This window comes from Balaenoptera physalus (assembly GCF_965194825.1).
Source record: "Balaenoptera physalus genome assembly, chromosome: 1".
Lineage (NCBI taxonomy): Eukaryota > Metazoa > Chordata > Mammalia > Artiodactyla > Balaenopteridae > Balaenoptera > Balaenoptera physalus.
This window is the reverse complement of record NC_138882.1, coordinates 195,207,334-195,229,800: the sequence shown is the minus strand read 5'-3', so window position 1 is coordinate 195,229,800 and position 22,467 is coordinate 195,207,334. Positions and strand designations below refer to the sequence as shown.

At 63.0% G+C, this 22,467-nt stretch overlaps 1 protein-coding gene across 1 annotated transcript in view; it reads left to right on the top strand.

Annotated features, from left to right (window-relative positions):
• Positions 1 to 1,143: 1,143 nt before the first annotated feature.
• SKI (SKI proto-oncogene) overlaps positions 1,144 to 22,467 on the top strand; it is a gene marked incomplete at its 5' end in the record, with an annotated part of 57,533 nt that continues 36,209 nt past the window's right edge. The window contains one exon of the mRNA XM_082417790.1: positions 1,144 to 2,112. Coding sequence (XP_082273916.1) covers positions 1,144 to 2,112 — 969 coding nt within the window. The remainder of the gene's footprint in view (positions 2,113 to 22,467) is intronic.

The following is a 22,467-nucleotide window of genomic DNA, read 5'->3' as shown; positions in this document are numbered from 1 at the left end:
CGGCGGGCGGGCCCGAACGGAGCCGAATGGGGCTGAGTCCCGGACGGGCGGGGCCGAGCAGAGCCGAGCGGAGCCGAGCGGAGCCGAGTCGCGGCCGGGCGTGCCCGAGTGCAGCCGAGCGGGCCCGAGTCCCGGGCCGGCGGGCGGGCCCAAGCACGGCTGAGTGCGGCGGCGCGCCGAGCGCGGGCGGGGGGAGCGCGCGTTCCTGGAAGAGCCGGACCGGGGGGCGGGCGCATTCCTGGCCGGCGCTCGGCTGAGGCGGACGCGCGGCCCCAGACGACGCGCGGGGCGGGGCGGCGGCGCGGGGCGGGGCGGGGCGCGGGGCGGGGCGGCGGCGTGAGCTCAGCGCCCGGCGCTCAGTCCGAGCTGGAGCGAGCCGCCGGGAGGATGTGCGCCGAGCCCCGCGCCGCCGCCGCCGCCGCGGTCTGAGGCCGCCCCACAGGCGCTCCGCCGCCCCGGAAGCCGCGCGCGCGCGCGCGGGCGGGCGGGCAGGCCGCGGAGCCGGGCGCGGGCGGCGGGGTGGGCGCGGGCCGGGCCGGGAGGCCGGCGGCGGGCGCGACGCGGCCGGCCAGCGCCGCCGGGACGAGCCGGGCGGGCGCCGCGCGGTGGGAGGAGCGGGGCGGCGGCGGCGGCGCGCCGCGCGAGGACGGCCCGGCGGGCCCCGCGCCCGCGCCCCCGCTCCTCCCGGGCCCCTCGGCCTCGGTCGCCGCGGCGATTCGCGCCTCGCGGCGCCGGCACCTGCCCGCGCGCCCCCCGCGAGCCCCGGGCCCGCGAGCGTTGGCGTTGGCGTTGGCGGCGCGCGCTGGGGCATGCCCCGCGCCTAGGGCCCGGGGGGCGCGCGGGGGGCGCGCGGGGGGCCCGGGCGGCGGCGGCGGCGGCGGCGGGCGCGGCGCGGGGCGCGTGGATGTGGCGCCGGGCCCGGGCGGCGGCGGGCTCCAGCGGCGGGACCCCTTCGCCCCGCCCGCCTTCCCCTTCGCTCCCCCGGGCGAGGCCGAGGCCGCGGCCGTGATCGGCCGGGAGCCGGCGGCGGGGGGAGGCCGGGGCCGGGGCCGGGGGCGCCGCCGGGGCGCGCGGGGCAGCGGCGGGGGCCGCGGGGGCCCGGGCGCGCGGGAGCGGGAGCGGCCTGGGGAGCCGGAGCGCACCATGGAGGCGGCGGCGGGCGGCCGCGGCGGCTTCCAGCCGCACCCGGGGCTGCAGAAGACGCTGGAGCAGTTCCATCTGAGCTCCATGAGCTCGCTGGGCGGCCCGGCCGCCTTCTCGGCGCGCTGGGCGCAGGAGGCCTACAAGAAGGAGAGCTCCAAGGAGGCGGGCGCGGCTGCGGTGCCGGCGCCGGTGCCCGCGGCTGCCGAGCCGCCGCCGGTGCTGCACCTGCCCGCCATCCAGCCGCCGCCGCCCGTGCTGCCCGGGCCCTTCTTCATGCCGTCCGACCGCTCCACGGAGCGCTGCGAGACCGTGCTGGAGGGCGAGACCATCTCGTGCTTCGTGGTGGGCGGCGAGAAGCGCCTCTGTCTGCCGCAGATCCTCAACTCGGTGCTGCGCGACTTCTCGCTGCAGCAGATCAACTCGGTGTGCGACGAGCTGCACATCTACTGCTCGCGCTGCACGGCCGACCAGCTGGAGATCCTCAAAGTCATGGGCATCCTGCCCTTCTCGGCGCCCTCGTGCGGGCTCATCACCAAGACGGACGCTGAGCGCCTGTGCAACGCGCTGCTGTACGGCGGCGCCTACCCGCCGCCCTGCAAGAAGGAGCTGGCGGCCAGCCTGGCGCTGGGCCTGGAGCTCAGCGAGCGCAGCGTGCGCGTGTACCACGAGTGCTTCGGCAAGTGCAAGGGGCTGCTGGTGCCCGAGCTCTACAACAGCCCGAGCGCCGCCTGCATCCAGTGCCTCGACTGCCGCCTCATGTACCCACCGCACAAGTTCGTGGTACACTCGCACAAGGCCCTGGAGAACCGGACCTGCCACTGGGGCTTCGACTCGGCCAACTGGCGGGCCTACATCCTGCTCAGCCAGGACTACACGGGCAAGGAGGAGCAGGCGCGCCTCGGCCGCTGTCTGGACGACGTCAAGGAGAAGTTCGACTACGGCAACAAGTACAAGCGGCGGGTGCCCCGGGTGAGTGTCCCGCGCCCCGGCCGGGCCCGGGGAGTGAGTGGGAGGGCGGGCTGCGGAGAGGGTGGGGGTCCCTCCTGGGCCAGGGGCTCTGCCTCCCCTGCACATGTCTCAGGGTTTGGTTTGGCTTTAAGGAAACTTGGGGTGGCGTTGGCGTTCCCGTAGATGGCCATGTAGTTGGGAGGAAGGTCCTCCCGTCCGACTCCTAGGACAAGCCGCTTCCCTGGTTGGGGGCCTCGAGGGCAGGCCAGGGTGGGTGAAGCCTTCCTGAGGCCCATCGCTGGTGCCCAGCTGGGCCGGGAGGGGCAGGCTTCAGACCTCGGACTCTTCTGCCCTGAGTCCCGGGAAGTTTGATCCCGGCCGGGCCCAGGCTGCAGCTGGCAGCCCAGGCCTTCATGGGGCCCAAGGAGGTGTCCGGGCCGAGTTGGCGGAAGGGACCCGCCCTGGCCCTAACGCTCCTGGGCTGGCACTCAGAGGGGCGCCTGCCCCTGTGTCCTAGCAGGCAGAACTTGGCCAGGCAGGGCCTGTTTGTGCCTTGAAGGTTTGGGAGACAGGCACTAAACCGAAGCCAGGTGTTCGGGCCGTGGTGGCAGGGGGCCGAGACTCGGCGACTCCAGCTCTGTGTGTCTGCCCTGACCTGCCAGGGAGTGGATCCCAGAGTCCCCCGTGTGGGGGCGAGGGCCACTTGGCACTGGGCTCGGGGACTGGTCAGCGGGCACCCGGGGCCCCGAGTGTCAGGGTAGCCGCTGGCTTGCGATTTGTTTTGGACGCGCACGTTTCCTTCTCTCCTTCCCTCTAAAACGCTGAAGGGCACCGCAGGGAGGGCCGCTGGCCTAGGCCCCGTTGTTTGCCTGACGGAGGATCTGTGTGATCCAGCCTGGCAGCTCCCGGGCCACTCGATGCCGAAACCATTCAGTGGGGTCCACGCTAACTTTCTGTGACATCTCCCCCTCTCCCCGAGTATTTGTAACTTTTCTTTTAAATATCCAGGCTTATTAAATTGCACACACAGAATGCTGCATTGGCTCAGCTATTCTTGGGAGGCCTGATTAATTCAGCTATTGCATCAAACTTTTTTTTTTCTAAATCTGTGAATAGATGCTCCCGCCCGGTTTTCTCTGGGCGCCCCTCCAGCGGAGTGTCAGAGTCTCAGGGAGCGGAGGAGGGGAGGGGAAGTGAGGGCCTGTCGCCTGCGCTCAGAGGGGGCCACCGCGTGCGTTCGTGGATTTGTGGTGTTTCTGCCCTTGGCTAGGCTGGCGCCCAGGTGGCAGCTGTCTGCAGACTGTGGGGCTGGGATTGGGCGGGAGGGACAGTCTGAGTGGGCAGCGCTGGTGGGGGAGTAATGCTGATGGGAACGGCCGGCGGCGGATCCCAGCAGGCTGGCCGGACCCTTCGTTTCAGACTGGGAGCTGGCTCTGGGTGGCGTGGTGGGCACTCCCTGCACACTGGGGGCCTTTCTGTTTGGGGTGCCCGCTCCCTCGACAGCCATCGTGGCCCGAGGGAGCCCTGTGTGCAGGATGGTGGTGGGTTCTGGCCGACTGGGTAGGCCTGTAGTGGGTAAGCCCGTGGTGGGTCACTTACCCAGGGTGGAACGCAGAGGGGCTTGTCTGACAGGGTGTGTCTGTGTCTGTGTCCGAATCTCGGTCGTGTATGTTTGTGGTTGTCTTCCTGGGGTGGGCTCTTTGTTGCAGCTGCAGGCCCGGGCCTTGGCCCCCTTGCAGCAGGCTCTGCTCTTCTGGACATGGGTGTCCGTAGGCTCAGCTTGTGGGCCCAGGGACTGCCAGGTGAGAAAGCAGGACCGTCCCCTGAGCCACAGTCCCAGAGAAGAGGTCAGAGCGTGCTTTCGTGCCCGGTGATTTCAACAGATGGTCAGCGCCACCCTTTCTCCTTCTGTGCTCCCCCCAGCGCCACTCAGAAAGCTCATTCACTGGTTAAAAAAATCTCCGCAGTGATGACGAAGATGTGATCGCTGTAAGCGGTTGGGGTCCCCAGGCCGAAGTGTCAGCACGGCCTATCCTTGCAGCGGTGGTATGGGCCGGCGGTCCGGTGTCCCTCCTTCCGGGCCTCGGCCGTGTGGCTGGCTGGCCGCTCACGCGCTCCTTCGCCTTCCTGCCACTCCTCCACCTCGGGGGGCACTCCTCCTGCTGGCCTCGGCCACTTATCCTGTTCCTGGGACTCTGCCCACTGCCTTGGCTCTGTGACCGTGCAGTTGGGAATTCTGGGGTGCGGGGTCCCTTTCAGAAGTCGCCAGCACAGCTTGTCTACATGCCAGGGACACCCCACCCGTGAGAAGGGGGGTTCTGAGGCTCAGGATCAGGGGGACCCATGGCTGCCCAGACCCTGCTTGTTCTGGAAGAAACTGCCTGGAAGACCCCCTCCCCGGCGCCCTGCCCGCCTCTGTTCGCTCCTCCCACTCCCTGCTTGACAAATTATTCACGGGTTGTGTTTTGATCTCTTCACTTTTCTCGTAGCTTATTTTAATATTTTTGATCCCCCGAGGCCGAGGGCAGAAAGGAGCAAAGGGTGTGCTGGCACCGCTCTTGTGGGGGCCGTGGGTGCCGGGGTCATGCGGTGAGCCGAAGTGTGGTCCAGGTGCTGGGGGCCAAGGCGTCGCCGGTTCTCCTGCCAAACGGAGGCCCGCGTCCTCTGCCGTCAGCAGTGGGCGGGGGCCAGGGATTCTCGTGGGGTCCTGGTGCCCGACGGCCTTCGCTTGCCCTGCTGTGCCTGCGGCCTGACCACGGTGGGGCGGCGATCCCTGTGGTCGCCCCAGCGTGGGACCGAGTGGGGGGGCGGGGCTCCAGCCTGACCTGGAAACCCTTGAAGGTGGCGTGTCCCTGTGTGCCAGCCAGGGCCCTCCTCAGTGATGCCCCCCACGCCACGGGGGCCCCAAGGACGTGCTCTCGTCCGTCCCACGGCTCTCGGGGCTGCCGGGGCCCTGGCTGCTGTCCTCGGTGTCCCGCACTGGGCGGGTCTGACCGTGGAGCCCCACGGGGCTGCTCCCATGTCCTCGCCCTGTCCCTCGCTCCATTCCTCACTAGCTGCCTGACCTTGAGCAAGTTTGCCTCAGTTTCCTCACTTGTGAAAGGGGGACTGTAGTAAGTAGTGGCCGTTGGCAGTGTTTTTTGGGGCGTGTTTAGGTGATGAGATCATAGGGGGGGCGAGGATGTGTCCTTTTGCTGCTGGGAGCGTGTGGCGAGGAGATGGGGGCCTCAGAGCCTTCCCACGGTCCCCTGCCCTTTTCTTCTGCCTAGTCGACTCTGCATTTGAACCAAACCGGACCGGTGTTTTAACGGTACGGCTGCTATTAGTCGCGGCGGGGCGTTGGTGCTGCCAGCCTGCCTGCTGCCTGGGACGCACCCCTCGTTCCGCGGGAGGGCTCCTCGCAGGCCGAGCAGGCGGCAGGGGGGTGTGCTGTCTCCCTGGGGCTGGAGCCAGGCCGGTCCTTGTGTGGTTAAGAAACGGGCTCCTGGGAGCTGCTGCGCCTTCGGAGGGCCCCGCTTCGCAGACTGGAGACCGGGGATGGTGTTCGCTCACTGAGCCTCTGTCATTCAGACGCTGCGTCCTCGCGGGACTCTTCTTCGTAGAGCTGCCTGCACGGCGGGGCTCGCGGGCCGATGGGCGCCGTGCTGTGTGTTGTGAGCGTCCACGGTGCGGTCTGTCTAAATTCCTCGCGCTGGAACCGTTTCCTTGCGTCGCCTGATGACGGCTCTCCAGTCAGAGAGCAGTGTTTTCTCAAAGTAGAGACCCGGCCGGGCTGTTGGCGTGGCGGAGCGTTGAGTCTCTTGGTCTCTGTTGGGGATCGGCTGTGGCTGTGGTGGAGGGCGATCGGGGCCTCTAAGCGGGCTGCGTGTTGTGCATTCAGGCTGAAATGGCCACGGGAGGGGATGGCCTCGGGAACGTGTGACAGATTGGAAGGGGCTCTGGCCCTCATGCCTTTCCCGGCACTCCCTCTTTCATGGGGGGCTGTGCTCAGCGGATGCCGTCAGGTTTGGCCATAGATGTAGAGGTTTGGCTGTCTTTTTTTTTTTTTTCTTTAAGATATTTATTTCTTTATCTGTGTATATATCTATTTATCTATCTGTTTTTCTTGGCTGCGCCGGGTCTTAGTTGCGGCATGCATGCGGAAGCTAGTTCCCCGACCAGGGCTCGAACCTGGGCCACCTGCATTGGGAGCGCGTATCTTAGCCACTGGACTGCCAGGGAAGTCCCTCGGCAGTCCCTTTGTCCACTTGTTTTGCTCGAGGTTTTCATGGGGCTCCATGGTGATTTCCTGGCTTTGGATGCTCAGCTGAGAAGGCAGGGTGCCATCGGGTGATGTTGTGAGGCCAGGCTCCTGGACGGGCCCTGCCCCTCGTGCAGGAGGACAGGGTCCGCGGGTCGGTCTGGTCCTCAGCGCGAAGGCCCCAGAGTGAAGGCCGGGGCCGTGTCAAAAGGGAAACAGCAGCTTGAGGAGCCTCTGGTTGCTGCCCTGGGCCCTGTGGTCAGCCGTGTGCGAGGGAGGGAAGGCGTGGGGGGCTGGCACTCAGTCTGTGTGCAGTGAGCGGGCCACGTCTGCCCGTCTTCAGCCATCCTACCGATGTCCAGGACGTCTCTTTGGAGCTGGGCGGGGCCCTCATCTCTCTTGCGTGGCCCTCGCTTCTGATCCTCCTGCCCCCCGGGGCCCCTCAGTCAGCGTGGGGCTTCGAGAGTAGGGCCAGTGGCTCCCACGCTTCCTTGCAGCGCGTCTGGGTACCGTCTGTCTGAGATGCCAGGCGAGGCCGACGAGGAAGTCTGGGGAGGGTGACCGCCGGGCGCCGGGAGGGCCTGGGGGAGGCGGTGCTTCCGGGCCCTGCGCCCCGGCTGTCTGGCGGGAGGTGTCCGTGGCCGGCGGCCGGACTCTCTGTGGCCCGGAGACTGTTACACAAGCAGCAATAATGTGTCTCTTTCTAAGGATTGCGAAAGTTGGGGAGGATTTCTCCACTGGAGGAATTATGCAAGTTTCAACTGAAATGTTTTTTAGAAGTTTCTTTGTTTTGAGTTAAAATACAGAGGCTGAATTATTTTCTTAAGATCTGTGAGAGCTGCGGGAGAGGGAGAAGGCTCCGTTTTTCCGAGGGCCCTTCCTTCCCTCCTGCCCACTGGCCATGGGGGGATGGGGCGAGTCCAGGGGGGCTGGGCCCTGAGATCGTGGGGCGGGGGCTCCGGGCCACACGCATCCGTGGGTTAACGAGGGCCGATCTGAGCCTCAGAGAAGGGACGGGAAGTCGTTTCCAGGAGTGTGGGGCCCACGCGGTGGGGTCTGAAGCTGGTTTTGGTCGGAGTTGGGTTAGCACTGCGAACGGTGTCCGTGTGTTCGTGTGAGTGGAGTGGGGTGGGCGGGGCCTTGGGCTGCATGTATGTCCACGGTGTGACCTGTGCCAGCGTGGCCCGGGCCCCCATGCAGCCCCAGGGCAAGCGGGGAGCAGACTACAGCTCTGATGCTGCTTTCTGTGAACGCAGGGCTGGCTTCTGGAAGCGCCTACTTCAGCGCAGTGGGACGGCCTGGGGAGCAGATAGGATGCTGTCGGGTATTTGGCGTTTGCGTCTCCTCTGATTTTACATTTTTGATTTAGAAAGACTCAACACTGCGACTTCTTGATTTTGCAGCTACAGATAATTCAGGAAGTTGGCGTGGCTCTGTGGGCCGCGCAGCCCGCAGCGGTCAGGCCTGCCCCGTGGTCTGGGCTCTCCGGGGAGCCCTTGTTGCGGCCGGCTCTGGGGTTGTGTGTTTGTGGTTGTGTTGTTGGCTTCATGGGGGGGGGGTGTTGGTCTCGGCTGGGTCCCCAGTTCCGGGCCTGGAATAAATACTCGTTGAATGACTCATAGAGGCATGAAATCACTAATCGTCAAGGTTTACTGGCAGCTTGGCTGTCGATGGCTAGAAAAGGAGAGAGCGGGGAGCTTTCCCGGGAGTGGACAGAGCTGTCCTGTAGGTGTCGGGCGTCCTGGCCGTGCTTCACACTTGCTTGGGTCTGCGTGGGGGGTTCGAGGGACGGCTCTCCCTGGACAGGCGTCGCGTGGCGTCGGCCCTGACGTGGCTCCCGCTGGGACGCTGGTGGGCTGCTTCGAAAGGAACATCTCTTGTTGAAGGTAGGTTCCCCGCGACGTGGCCGGCAGTGTGGAACTGGGCTGAATGTCAGGACTGTAGGTGGGGGCGATGGATGCATTTTGGGGTCAGCCACTGGGTGTCAGGTGGTCCTGTGTGCCCGCGCTGGCCTCCCTCAGCGCCCGAGGAGCTGTTGGCCACGTCGTCACGGGAGCCAGGGGATTGTGATTGGTGTCTGGGGACCTGCCCGAAACCTGGGCCTGGCAGCACGGTCTTCTCCGCACCCCACTCTTCCCAGCTGGGCCAGGGGCGCCCCCGTGCCTCTCCTGGGCCACGTAGCGTGTTCCGGGAGGGCCGAGGGTCTGTCCCGCTTCGTGTGCAGGAAACTACCCCAGCACGGGAGCCCACCTCCACATCCATGGGCCGTCACAGCCACACCCGCTACCAACAGCCCAGAGGGCCCCGAGCCTTGGGGAGGCCGGCGGCCCACCTGGCTCCGAGGCTGGGGGTATCTGGAGGGCCTGCGGGGCTGTGACTGGGGCTGTGAGTGGCCAGCTTTCTGGGTCCACGTCTGTTCTCTGACACCTCAGGGTTCTTTCATGTTCCCGTGGCCCTGGTTCATGGCTCAGGCCTGGCAGGTGGGCGAGGCATCCACGTGGCAGCGGCAGTGACAGGCGAGCTGGCCGGTGACCGCATGTGCTGCCTTCACACCCGACCTCCTCGCTCTCCGGGGTCGCCATGGGCCTCGCGGTGATGCTTGGTGGTTCTCCCACAGCCCTCGTGCTTCCTCCTGCCCGTCCTCGTGGACGCGTTCCTGTTTGCCCGGCGTTCTCCTCTTGGATCAACTCGCTGCTGCCCTTCCACCCTTGGAACAAGAGGGGCGGGCCGTCGGCCCTGCGGACCCCCTCTCGCCCTGCGTGCGGCTGGGATGCCTCACACGAGAACCCACGGGTCCAGCCGTGGACGGCAAGGTGCACAGTTTTCATGCGGGCCCGCCGGGCGCGGGCCGGGCCCTAGAGACGGTGGGGCCTCGGTGCCCCGGTGCTTCGTGTTCCAGCCGCCGCCGAGTGAGGCTGGGCTGGGAGGCTGGGCTGGGAGGCGGGTGTGGTGGTCTGACTCCAAGACGTTGCCCCCTGCGGGGCGGGTGTGTCTCTGGAACCGCAGGGCCGGTGCTCCATGAGCCCATGGAGGAGTTGGGGCAGATGGGGCAGGGGGGCCGCCGTGCTGCCCCTGGAGGAGGGGCAGGTGCATGTGTCCCATGAGTGGTTCTGGAAGCCCCTGGCCCCTCCCCACTGGAGGTCAAGGCAAGGCAGAGGTGCTGGGCTGCAAGGGGGGAGCCTTGGGGCCGGGGGGGTCTCTGCTGGCCTCGCCCTCCTTCTCCACCTGGGGTGGGGACCCCAGGCCTGGCGTGAAGCCCCCAGGGTCCCAGCCCTGCCCTCCCTGGTCATGCCTGGGGCTGCTGGCTCCCCTCACCTGCCGCCTCCCGCTTCCTGGCGTTCGAACCGCGTTGCCCAAACCGTTAAAAAAATTATACTCCCCAGTTGAATGATATGCAAATGTAGTCAATTAAGCGAGGGGATTTTAATTAGCAGTTTAAGTTCATGTGTGAAGTGCCTAGCCTTAATTACTTGACAGTTTTGTTGTAAATTTGCTAAGTTTTTTTTTGCAGAACTATCAAAACTGTGATTTTTTTTTTAACATCCTTGTATGTAATAAGTGTCGCCTAGTTTGCCTGACCCTAGTGGGTCTTCTCTGCATTTATAAAGCTCTTTAGGTTGTGAAACCAAGGTAGGCCCTGGGCTGGCCCCGTGTCACTCCAGGAGGTAAGCTGTGCTTCGCGTGGCCCCGGGCGGCTGTGCGGGGTCCTGGGCTCCCTGGTGGGGGACACTCAGGACCCTCCTCCCGGCCAGGGTCCGGCCACCTGCAGCGGAGCCGGGGCCAGGCCATGTGCCGATGGGTGCGACTGCAGTGGACCGCGGCCGCGGGCCCCCGCCCCGCCCGGCGCTGGGACCCCTGCGGGCTGGGTCCCCGGCATCCCTGCCTGCCGTGAGGGCCCGGGGATTCTGAACCGCGCTCCTTCCCACCGCGAGGAAGAAGCCCTCCCCTCCTGACCCCCACCCCCCCCCCCCCCCGGCCGACAGCGCGGCCAGGCTGGCCCCGTGTCCAGTCTTTGCCGCGGGGCGGGCGTCCTGCAGGGGAGGTTGGGGCGTGTTGCTCTTCTTGTTGGATCCGTGTTGGAGTCTTCTCCTGGTTGGGGAGAACTTGCTTTAATTTTCCTGTCGCTGCTATTGAGGTGGTCTTGAGTCCCTTGGGGGGTCTCCTGTGGTTTTTAGTGCCCCTCGGGATTTAGCTACCCGAGCTGGAGGCCTCTCACGCATCACGTACGTAGCTAGGCTTTTAAGTGTTCCGTTAAACGCTTACACTTGTGTTGCGATTTCTCTCACGCGTCCCCGTGCCAGAGGCCCTGGGGTCCCCGGGGCTGAGGGCTGGGGCCGGGACTCCGCAGGGCAGCCCCGCAGCCTGGCCCCGCGGCGGCTGTGAGCGGGCAGAGGGATGGGGGCGCAGGCAGTGCCTGGGGGCTCGCGAGAGAGTCCTAGACGCTCCGGGGCCGCCTGGGCCTGTGCCTTTGCTGCTACGGGGTGAGTGGAGCAGAATCCTGCCCAGCAGAGCCCACCACCTGAAGGGACCAGCGCTCGTCTCTCGGTGCCGTGGTGACGTGTCTGTGACTTATAAACTGGGAGATTCAAGAGTGCCCCGAAGTCGGGAGGTCAGTTCATGCAGCCACGTGCCCGGTTCCACACGTGCCATCGTGTTACTCGTTTCGTTTCATCTAGCTCCTTCCTCCTCTTTAAAAGCAGATCCTAGGCGTCATCTCACTTCACGTTTAAGTGTTTCAAGATCCGTCTAACAGATACGGAATTGTGGAAAATCACCACCGTGCTGCCATTAGCGCATCTAACAAAATTGTCGAGAATGTCTTAATGCCAGCCGCTTCCCGGCCTGTGTTCGGATCCCCGCCATCTCAGACACAGTCCCCTGTGGGGGCTTTGTAGGATCCGGGGCCGCCGTTGTGAGTGGGTGACAGCCCTCCCTTGGGCACACGCCCCTGTGTGCACGTATGTCTGTGCACGTCTGTGCGTGTTTACAGCCACGTAGCATGTTTGCGAGTAATCTGTTGTATCAAGGGTCCTGGCATTTATTCTGCATCCGAGGGTTGGGCCATGTTTTTGTTATTACAAGTGATGCTTCAGGGAGCGTCTTACCACGGATCCCTCGCAGAAATCTCAGCACAGCAGCGCGTGGTAGCACGGAAAGTCACGTACACCTGCCCCCTGCTTCCTGCCCCTCCCAGGACACCACCCTGAACGTCCCCCTGTGTCTGGCCCTGCGTCCACGAGGCTGCTGGCTCCCACCTGGGCCTTGTCGTGCGGTCTGCTCGCCTGGTTGCTGGGCGCACGCCACCCTGTCCCCACCCTTGTGTCGATGGACTTGGGGGCGCCTGCGAACAGGAGTGTGGAGCGCCCTTGGTGCAAGCGTGTGCACGTGTGTCTGGAGCACCGGCCCCTGCGGGGAGCGGAGGGGAGGGCAGGGCCTGGGCCCTGAGGTGGCCCAGATCAGTGGTCACCGCAAGTGCACCTCCTCAGACGCCTGGGACTTTCAGTGAGCTTCTTGTAGGAGATTCGGTGGCTCAGAGCGAGCTCCCTGGCCTGTTTCTTTCATTTAATTATTCACGCACACGGTGTGTCTTTATGCTTCTCTGGCATCTTTGGTCGCGTGGGGTGACTGTGTGTGCTTAAATCTACGTGCACATTCCTGGGCATTTCTCAGGAGACTCTGACCCCCGCAGGGTGTAGGCCTTTTTTAAGGGCTCTTGATTTTGTTACCAGAATTCTTTCTCTAAATGGCGTGCCAGTTACACGCACACGTTCCTACCTTCTCACAACGTTAGGTTACCGTCATTCAGAATAGCTTTGTTAATGTGAGAGGTGAATAGCTCTCGATTCCTTTTTTGCTAATGGAGTCAGCCATTTTGTTATTTTTAGTATTTTTTTCTGTAATTTTCCTTATACGTGGTTTTTTGGTGTGTGTGGTAAAATATATGTACCATAAAATCTCCCACTTTTTTTTTTTTTTTCCTAAGTGCACAGCCCAGTGGCATTAAGCACGTTCACACTGTTGTGCAAACATCAGCACCATCCGGTCTCCAGAACTTTTTTAACTTCCCAAACCGACACTCTGCCCCCATTAGACACTCCCCCCGCCTCCCCCAGCCCCGGCCCCAGCCTCCTACTTTCTGTCTCTGTGAGTGTGGCTCCTCCAGGGACCTCACAGAAGCGGGATCGCACAGAAGGTGTCCTTTTGTGTCTGGCTTATTTCACTCGGCATCGTGTCCTCAGGGTCCATCCACGTTGGAGCAGGTGTCAGAATCACCTCCCTCTTTAAGGCAGAATAATATTCCATTGTATGGATGGACCACATTTTGTTTATCCGTCACCAGACAATGGAGAGTTGGGTTGCTTCCATGTTTTAGCTACGGTGAATAGTGCTGCTATGAATGGGTTTAGCTTTCTTTCAGTTTTGTGGGGCACATTCTCACAAGTGGAACGGCTGCTCACACGGTAATTCTGTGTCTGCTCTTTGAGGAACCTCCGTACTGTCTTCCACAGCAGTGGTGCACCTGCGTCCCAGGTTCCCCATATCCTCGCCGACACTGGTTGCTGTTTTTTGATGGCGGTCATGGGTGTGAGGTGGTGCCTCGCTGTGCCGTTGATCTGTGTTCCCTGATGATCAGTGATGTTGAGCATCTTGTCGTGTGCCTGTTGGCCGTGTGTGTCTTCTTTGGAGAAAGGCCTGTTCGGAGTCCTCTGCCCTTTTTGAACTGGGCTGTTTGTCTTGCCTTGTTCAGCTGTAGGAGTTCTCTGCCTTTCCTGGAGTCTGATGTTTTGTGTGCTGGTTCAGTCACCCCTCTGTTGTCAGTGTGGCTGGACACCCATCTTTGTACAAGGAGACCCCGCGTGCCTCAGAGCCTCTGGTGCAGCCGGCACGGTGGGCGGGGCAGTGACCTGCTGGAGGAGGGGCTGCCGGCGAGTCTCATGGTGGAGCGCGGCGGGTGGACCTGGATGCAGAGGTCGTTCGTGATGGGATGCCTGCACCGTGCCCGGCTCGTGGGGGCTGGGAGAGAGCCTGCAGGGGCGGGGGTGGCTCTGCCCACCACGCGCCGGCCGTCTTCGCGTCCTGGGGAGGCCTCTGCGAGGGCTGCTGCGGGGGCGCCCTGGTCGGGGCCAGGCTTTGGACAGATGGCCGGGCCTCGGCCCGGGGTGGGGAAGGGCAGGGCAGGAGCGCGTCAGGCTTCGAGGGGTGGCCCAGCGAGCCTGGCGTGAGGCTGTCTTCTCTCTGTGAAGTCTACCTCCTGCCCCAGTTTCTGGAGAAAGTTCTGGTAAGAGGAAGTGATGGACTCTCTGAAACTGATGCTTCTCCCCACACAGAGAACCGCGTCTCCACCTTTTAATCGTGTCACCAGGTGTGGGTGGCACGCTGGGCCCAGAGCAGGCGGACACCCGCCCCTGCCCTGGACAGCTTGGGGCAGGAGTGCCCTCTGGCCGGACGCTGACTTTTCCAGGGAGACTAGGAGGAAGGTCAGAGCTGCTCCTGGGCAGCCGGGGGGCCGACGCCGAGCTCGGGGGCCAGCGTGCGGACCTGCAGCCCCACCCGGCTCAGCTCCAGGACAGTTGGGAGCCCGGGAGCCCAAGCCCAGGACCGCTGGCCCCTTGGTGTCCTCCCTCCACCTTCGGATACCGCTTCCCGCGTGACTGGCGCTCGTGTCCCCCTCGTGGCCCTGGGTCCAGCCCGGCCCCCAGCCGTGATTTCCACTAGTTTGGCGTTGGGTCTCAGGAGGCCATGGTGACGGGGGGGCCCGGGAGACACGGGTCCTCCGGGTGGGCCACTCGCTGCTGTGCTCCGCCACCTTGTGGAGGTGTGGGTGGTGAGGCTTGGGGTGGGGGGGGCGGCGTCCCTTCCCTGGAGCCCCGAAGGGCCTTGAGGTCACGGGGTGGCCCCTGGAGCCTGGGTGGTGGCCTTGGCCGGGGCGGCCATGCCCCGCTGCCCGCACCCCGGCCCCGGGGCTGCACTGCCTGAGCTGATGACCCGGACCATCCCCGATGTTTGCTTTCCAGACGCCCCCGTCTTGGCCTCCTGCGGGGGGTGGGGCGTGGGCTTGGACCTGGGGGGCCGAGGTGACCGTCTGCTCTTCCGTCCAGCTTTGTCTCAGCTGTTGACTGCGGCTGAGAGACGGGGCGGTGGGGCTGTGCGGCCCGCCGTTGGCGCTCGAAAGGAGGGTCCTTGATTGTTGTTCGGCAGGTACTGCCGGTCCGCCCGCTGGGTGGGGTGACGCCACCGGCTGGATTCAAAAGGAAGACCCGGTGGTGGGAACCCGGGAACCCGGGCGCGGCCTGCAGTGACCGCAGTGAGGGTGGCTCTTTGTGTTTGGGTTAAAGAAAAGAAGGACTTGGAAATCGCTCAGAGGGCTCTCCCTGGCCTCTCCCGCTGCCCACAGTGAAGCAGAAATCACTGTCTTTGGATCTGATTTTAACCTTTTCTTTCCCCCCCATCTTTTCTGTGCAAGTAGTAGTAAGTATAATTTTTTGGTATTTCTGGTCAAGTAGAAGTTTCTTGAAACTTAGAGAGGCAGTCTAGCTTAGTGGTTAGGGGCATGGATTCTTAAAACCTGACTCCTGGGAATTCCCTGGGGGTCCAGTGGTCAGGACTCGGCACTTTCACTGCCGAGGGCCTGGGTATCATCCCTGGGCGGGCCACTAAGATCCCACAAGCTGTGTGGTGAAGCGAAAAATTAAAAATTAAAAAAATAAAAACAAACAATAATAACACAAACAATAATAAACAAACAATAATAAAAGCAAAAACAGAAACAACAAACAACCGAAAAACACTTGCTTCCCGGGCCCAGATCCTGGCTTGGCCAGTTTCTCACTTGGATCTGAGGCCCCGTCACTTCCTCGGGCCTCGGTGTCTCCGCCTGTAGAGTGGGGTGGTGGAGGTGCCCACCCCTGTGTTGGTGGTGATGAAGGCCCAGCACCGTGCGTGTGCTTCCGGCTGCTCCAGCCCTTTTCTCTTTCCAAGCTGGGGCATCTGACAGGAGGCAGCGGGCCCAACAAGCCATCCCAGGAGCCCAGCCGGGGCCATGTGTGGGCATAGCGGGCTGGCACGGTGGCCTCCCTACAGCCAGCCGGGCCAGTGGGGCGGGCGCCAGCAGGTGCTGTGAGCAGAACACACGGTGAGCCAGGCGGCCGCAGCTCCTTGTGCCAGCAGCGGGCTCATGGGTGGACTGGGGCCTGTGCCGTCTGTGGTCAGTGTGCCCCATGCTGGCCACCCCGATGGACCTGCAAGTTCTCAGCCCACTTCCGAGGGGTGGGGTCCAAGATGGGGTGGGTAGTGGTGCGTTTGGCCTGGGCCCCTGCGTGTGGTCCTGTTGGGATGCTGGGAGCCACCCACGTCCTGGGGGCCCCTGGGCTCTGTGTGTAGGCCGGGCGTGCGTGGGCGAGCTCGGGTGCCCACCTCAGCCATGCCAGCAGGTGGTGCCCGGTGACGGGCTGTGGGAGTCCCTTCTCTGCCAAGTTCAACCTTCACGTGGCCCCATGGTGGGAGGGAAGACCTGCATTCTGTTTCAGAGCAAGGCTGACGGGATGGGATTTCAAGTGGGACAACTTTGGGTAATTTTTCAAGTGGTGATTTGGGTAAACGAGCCAGCAGCGGTCCTCTCCAGCGGAAGCAAGGGAGTGTGTGGAGGACCCGCTTAGGGAGGTTCCTTCCCTGTCCTGCTGTTGGGCTGGGGGCTTGGGAGGGAGGAGCCCGTGGGGCGGGGTCACGGGCCAACCTCTCCTGTCGGCAGGAGCCAGGGTCTTGGGTTTCGGACAGGCCTGGCTGCACCGGGGCCCGGGGTAGGGGATGTGGGCGTCGCCATTCCCCTGCTCCCTGTTGGTCCAGGTCCTCACGTGCTGGATTCTGGATCATTGTACCAGAGAGTTGAACTGGAATTTGACATTTGTTTTTATAACCAGGTTTGTTACTGTTCAGGAAATCTGGAATTTTGAGAGTTAGGTTTTTCGTGCTGTTTGATTTCTGACGCCTTTGGGTCCGTCTTAGGAAAATCACTCAGCGTGGCTTAAATATCGCAGGCGGTCACTGCCCTGCGCGAGCTGGGCGTCCCCAGAGCGCCAGTGTCCACTCTTGGTGCGTGATCCCGTGTCCTTGTTCTGTGGCGTGGCTGTTGCTCCCGTTGGTAAACCTGCCGCCTCTCCTTGGTTTGGGACTTTTTATTTTAGGAAATCTTCAAACCTGCAGTGAAGCTTTGAGAGCAGGTTCACCAGGGTTCACACCCTGCTATGCTGGAGGGAGTGTCCGTCACTGTGGTCCTTGGGTGTGTGACCACCGGGGGGCCCAGCTGCTGCCCCGTCCCGAGCCCGTCGTCCCTCTCGGCCCTTTCGCAGCGGTTTGCTTCTGCCGGGGACCTGCCAGGATGCGCCCTGCGATCCTCCGGGCCGTCTCCTCCGGGCCGTCTCCTGAGCTCCTCCCCACCTTCGGTCCTGCCTGACGCTGCATTTGGAGGGCGGAGCCGTCCTGTGGATCCCCCAGCTGGGGTGCCTGGCGGGTCTCCTGGTCAGGGTCAGGTGGGGTCAGGTGGGGTCAGGTGGGGTCAGGTGGGGTCAGGTGGCGTTTGGGGGGATCGTGAAGCTGCAGGAGGCTCTGAGTCCGCCGCCCCTCGGGGACGGCAGCTTTTGATCACTGTCATGAGTGGTGTCTGCCTTTTCTCTCCATGGTTAATAAGTAATCTGTGGGCAGACTTTAGACCCTGCCAGCATCCTGTCCCCGTGAACTTTCTCCTGGTGGGTTCGGTGTCCCTCTGCGATGCTGCCTGACCAGCGACAGTGCCCGGTCTGCTTCTCCCGGAGCTCTCCACTCCCTCCCCCTCCTGCTGCTTGGTGTCACCAAATTCAGCCCGTTTCAGTGTCGCAATCGTTCTGCCATTATCTGATGCCTAAATTGTCCCTCTTTTGGCCACCTACTGGGACTCGGTCCCTCCTGATGGCTTTTCTCCCACCCCCCACCGCCATGCCCCACACCTCATGGCAGCGTGTGGCCCGTCCTCTCCTGACGGCTCCCTTACAGGGAGCCGGGTCACCAAGTGGTTTAGTCTGAGACGCGGCCCCTTGATGTGGACACGCCTGCTCCCAAGCCAGAGCCCTGGGGGGTGGGTACCAGTCTCTGTAGGGGCTGCGTCACGTCGGGCAGCAGTAGGTGACTGCTGACGGCAGATGATCTTTCTGCACGTGAATGTTGGGCCGTTTTCCACTTCTCATTGTTGGGGGTCGTGGATGGAACCCAGCCGCTTCCTCCTCAGTGGCTCGTGTCTCGGGGGCCTCCCACGGGGTTGCGTCTGTTGATATTTCACTGTCCCTGAGTCCAGAGGCTGTCTCTGTGCCTCTGTCCACTCCACCCTGGGCTGTGCCCGGACACGCCGTGCGCTGGGGTCACTCACGCTCTTCCCTGCCCAGAATGTTCTCTCGTTCCTGCGCCTGGATCTCAGGAGGGGAGGGAGCCTGGTGCGCAGCGTGGCCTCCAGGTGCCTGTCACTTCGGTTTGAGGTGGAATGGAGAGAATTGCAAACCATCCCTTTTTTCCCCATTTGGAAAACAAACCTTAATCCTACCTCAAATCTCTGAAAGCCCTGTAAGATTAAAGAAGAAAAAGGGGCTGGTCAGTTTAGCTACCCTCAGAAGGGCGAGAGGGTTTTGAGAGCAGTAATGGCTGCTCGAGGGTGAGGTCTCGCCCTTGGCAGGGCCCGACGCTCTGAAGCTCTTCTGGGCTGTGCAGGGGCGGCCGGGCTCCCGACAGGTGCCCCGTGGCCGTGCGGCTGGGGAGGCCCCCAGGTTCCAGGCCCTAGGCTGGTGGCACAGCCTCCCAGGGAGCAGTTCGCAGGGTCCCTAAGGGCTACAGTGCTTTGTACCTGCTGAGGGTCTCCATCCGTGTGAGCTGCTGACCACAGAGAGTTGCCAGAATGTTAACCCAAGGACAGGCACGTCAGTGCTTTGTGCCCACAGAGAAGACAGAGCTTAAAGACACGCCTGGCCCCTGGCCATGGGCACCTTGCCCCTGGCTTTCCGGCACAGTCCGCGTGCCTCCAGAGAGGACAAGGCCCGCGTTCCCACAGCCCCTCCGAGCTCGGGACGGGGTCCTTGGTTGCGGCCAGTGTCGGGCCGACGCCCATCTCTGCCAGAGGGCCTTTCGGTGGGTCCAGGCTGTCGGCAGGAGGTTGTGAGTACTGAGCCTCACGGGAGAACGAGGAGGGCCTGACTGGAATGGATGTTCAGGGCCCGACTTGATGAAAGCTGCTTTGGCTGCTCCGTGGGGTACTGAGCGCCACGGCCCACAGCCTCGCCGTCCCGACCTGCAGCGCGTGGGTGTGGGCCGAGCCCTGCCACCCTTCCCGGCACCGGCCCCCGCGGTCAGCCAGCGTGGGCGTCACAGGGCCGGGGCCTCGCGTCCCCCCGGGGCCCCTGGTCAGTGTGTGTGCTTGCTCTTGCTGTACCCTTTATGTCTCGCTGGGGCCGGGCCTCCGGTGAGGGGAGAAGGACCCATCGCGGGTCTGTCCTCAGACGGCGATTGGAGGAGACAGCCTGTGAACCCAGATTCTCTCAAGCCCTCCTGCATACACATCTTGTCCCCTCCAGGGGCCTCGCTTTTATTCCTGGGCACGCGTTCCCACACATGTGCGTTTCTTAGTAGACAAGCCACGCGCTCCAAGCCCGACGGTGAGGCAGAGGCAGAGGCAGAGATGGGCCGCATGAGAGAAGGAGGAGGTGGCCCTGCTGTGCGCCCAGCTGGGTGCTGTGTCCCGGCCCTGGCCTGCCCTGGCTTGCCTGTCGCCCGCAGGGCCCGGGGGGTGGCGTGTGCCTGAGCAGCGGGCATAACAGGGCCTCGCTGCGCGGTGCCGTCAGCCGGGCCACACCAGTGCTTTCCAACGCTCGAGGCCCTGGTGCCGTTACGCGCCCCGCCTGGGTGTCGGGTTCTGTGTGGCGCACAGGGAACCAAGGTGCCTTCGTTTGGACGCCGGAGGGCATGTGGCCCCGGGGAGCCCAGCCCGAGTGGGAAGGAGTGCCATGGCTGCCAGGGGGCATGAGGGATGCGAGGGGCGGGGGCGACCCGTTGGCAAAGGCCTTGACCAGGCTTAGTGCTGGTGGCGCCTGTCCGTCGTGGGCAGAGGTGGACCCTGCGGGCAGAGCGCTTGCTGCCGGGGCGGGAGGTGCTCTGTTCTCCTGGAAGCTTCACACCTGCCCCGCTCATCCACGGCAGGGCTTGCTGTGACGGGGGAACCGTCCGGGCCCCATGCACGCCCCGCCGCGACTGCTTTGCCGCGCAGCTTGCCCTTGCCACGGGAGGTGACTGCGCTCGCTGGTGTTCCCCTGCTCTGCAGTCAGAGAAGGGCCGGAGGTGCCACGAGCAGAGGTGGCCAGACGTCTGTGGGCCGCGGTCCTGTAGTGTGTGCGCGCTGCCGGGCCTGGAGCCGTCCTGAGCTGTGTTGCGTTGTTTCAGGTGCCCCAGGTACATTGATAGGTGGTCTCTAGGTTGGTCCAGGGGGACCTCTCTCAAAAGTTTCTCCAAGACTTTCTGATACACGTGGGAGCTTCTTGTTCATCTCGAGATGTTGATTCTGAAGTGTCGGGAAGGTCCGCCTTATAGACTGGGCCGTCGTCCAGCATGATGCACCTGCTTGGAGCGCTGGCCGGCGGGCCTGTGTCCCTCCCCGCCCGGCCTCTTGCCGGCCCCTCTGCCCTTAGACGAGGCAACATTGGGCTGTGGGCCCAGCGATGGATGGAGTTGTCTCCAGGATTGGTGCTCACGGAAGGAGCTAGCTGGCCCAGGCCCTCTGGCCCATCCTGGAGCACACAGGGGGCTGGGAAGCCCCACCCACCGGGGGTCCTTCTCCTTGCTCCCTGTCCCTCGAGTAGCCCTGAAGCGGTGCTGCCTCCCCCAGGAGCCGTCACAGGGAAAGCTCAGGATCTTTGTTTGCCTGTTGTCCATTTTGACTTACTTGGTGCTCAGTCTAGACATGCTGGTGCGCTCTCTCTGGTTGCCGGACAGTCCTTGTGTGCACTTCTGGTTGTCACTGCTGCCCCTGGTGGGGGGAGCTGAGTTGGGTTCTTCTCTTTGCTTCCGACATCCTCAAGGTCCAGGCCAGCTGACTCTGGCTGTGACTCGGCCTTCGCAGGCAGGATCGGGGATGTCCTGGGTGGACACGGCCGTGGCGGCTCTTTTTCCTCCAGATGCCCGTTCCCGCGGCGGGGCACAGGTGGCCTTTAGCCACACGCTGCCCAGCAAGGCCCGCTTTGTAATGTGGTGGAAGGTGCGGGCTTGTGCCCCTGCTCCCCATGTACGCAGACGTCACTTCTCCATCTTTTTGGGGTTTGAGGGTTTGATGTTTGTTCTTACCACGATGTGGGCATCCTCTTACCTTTACTGTCACTTAGGGTCATGGCTAAAGGGCCAAAGGCACAAACCCAGTGTCCCTGTCCTGTACTCCCCACTTGGCTTTGGGCAGGGGCTTCCTTCGGTTCACGGCTTATCCTCTGTTGACCTGTGTTTCTCAAGTCACCTGTGCCTACCACCCGTCCAGGCCTGCCCATGCCCTTGCATCTCAGGTCTGGATAAATCCACCCTTCGTGCTGACTGTTGTGATTGTGGGACGTGTTTACCTTGAGCCAGCGGATGTGTTCTGACCTCACTTCCTGTCTGCTCTGGATCCCGCGTCCTGACCTCACTTCCTGTCTGCTCTGGGTCCCCCATCCTCACCTCACTTCCTGTCTGCTCTGGGTCCCACATCCTGACCTCACTTCCTCTCCTCTGCTCTAGGTCCCAGGTCCTCACCTCACTTCCTGTCTGCTCTGGGTCCCGCGTCCTGACCTCACTTCCTGTCTGCAGTAGCTCTTGCGTCCTGATCTCACTTCCTGTCTGCTCTGGGTCCCGTGTCCTGACCTCACTTCCTGTCTGCTCTGGGTCCCGCGTCCTGACCTCACTTCCTCTCCTCTGCTCTAGGTCCCACGTCCTGACCTCACTTCCTGTCTGCTCTGGGTCCCACGTCCTGACCTCACTTCCTGTCTGCAGTAGCTCCTGCGTCCTGACCTCACTTCCTGTCTGCTCTGGGTCCCGCATCCTGACCTCACTTTATGTCCATCCTGCGTCCTGGGCTTGGTCATTGTTTGCTGCTCCCCTGGGTGGTGCTGTCCCCCTCCTTGAGGCTGAGGTGCTGGACCTGGCGTGTGCCCTGCCTCTTCGCTCTGAGCCCGGCGTCAGGCAGGTGACTGCGGCAGGCAGTGGTGGTGTGGTGTGGCTGGGCGCTGGGGTCCGCTGAACCGTTCCGCGGACACACTTGCGGATGGAGACGTCCTGTCTGCCGGCCGTGGTCGCTGGCGTCCTCGCACGCTGCGCGTGTCCACGTGGCCCTGGCCCTTCGCCGCCGCTGCCGGCCCAGCCTCCTCCCGCCCGCACAGGTGCTCCTTCGCTGGAGGGTAGCGGGGTTGAAGCATCTTTGTTCTTCCATCTTGAAACTGGTTTTTTATCGTTACGCATTTTAATTATTCCATCTTCTTGATGAGTGTCTCTGAATTTGCAAAAGGTTTTGGCGTTGTAAGCGTTCGGGAAGGAACAGCATGAAGAGCTGCTTTAAAAAGGAAGGTGCAGTGTTGCCAGTGATTTGTGACTTGACCAGAAGCCGCCCTCAGATAACCAGGATTTATTTTCTCCGAGTGTTTTGTTTCTTGCTAGTGTGTGTGTGCATGTGTGTGCACACGTGTCCACATAGGGTTCACCGCCCTTGAAGGTCTCGCACTCAGTGTCTCGGGCTGAGTGTCGTCTTGACTGATGTTTGGAGGAATGAGTCAGACCCCTTGTTCTGAGGTTTAATCATCCCCGAGCGGCAAGCGGAGGCAGTCAAGGGAGAATGTGAACCAAGACAATTTTGGAATTGCCTTTTAAAAGTGGGTTGAAAACTCTTTGTCAAGAAGTGAAAAGAACCGGCAGGAGCTGTTTAGTAATAGAGGTTCGTCAGGACAAGTCTCGTTTTCCTTTCTCCTTTTCTGAGACTTTCTCCTGTGGCTAAGTCAGCAGACATGTTTTATCACAGATTGCCCAAGGCCCAGGGCCTCCCCTGCGGAGTGTGGGCTGCAGCTTTCTGTTAGTGCTGATTCTTGCCTCTGGTTCAGTCCGTCATTCTTGCCGGTTTT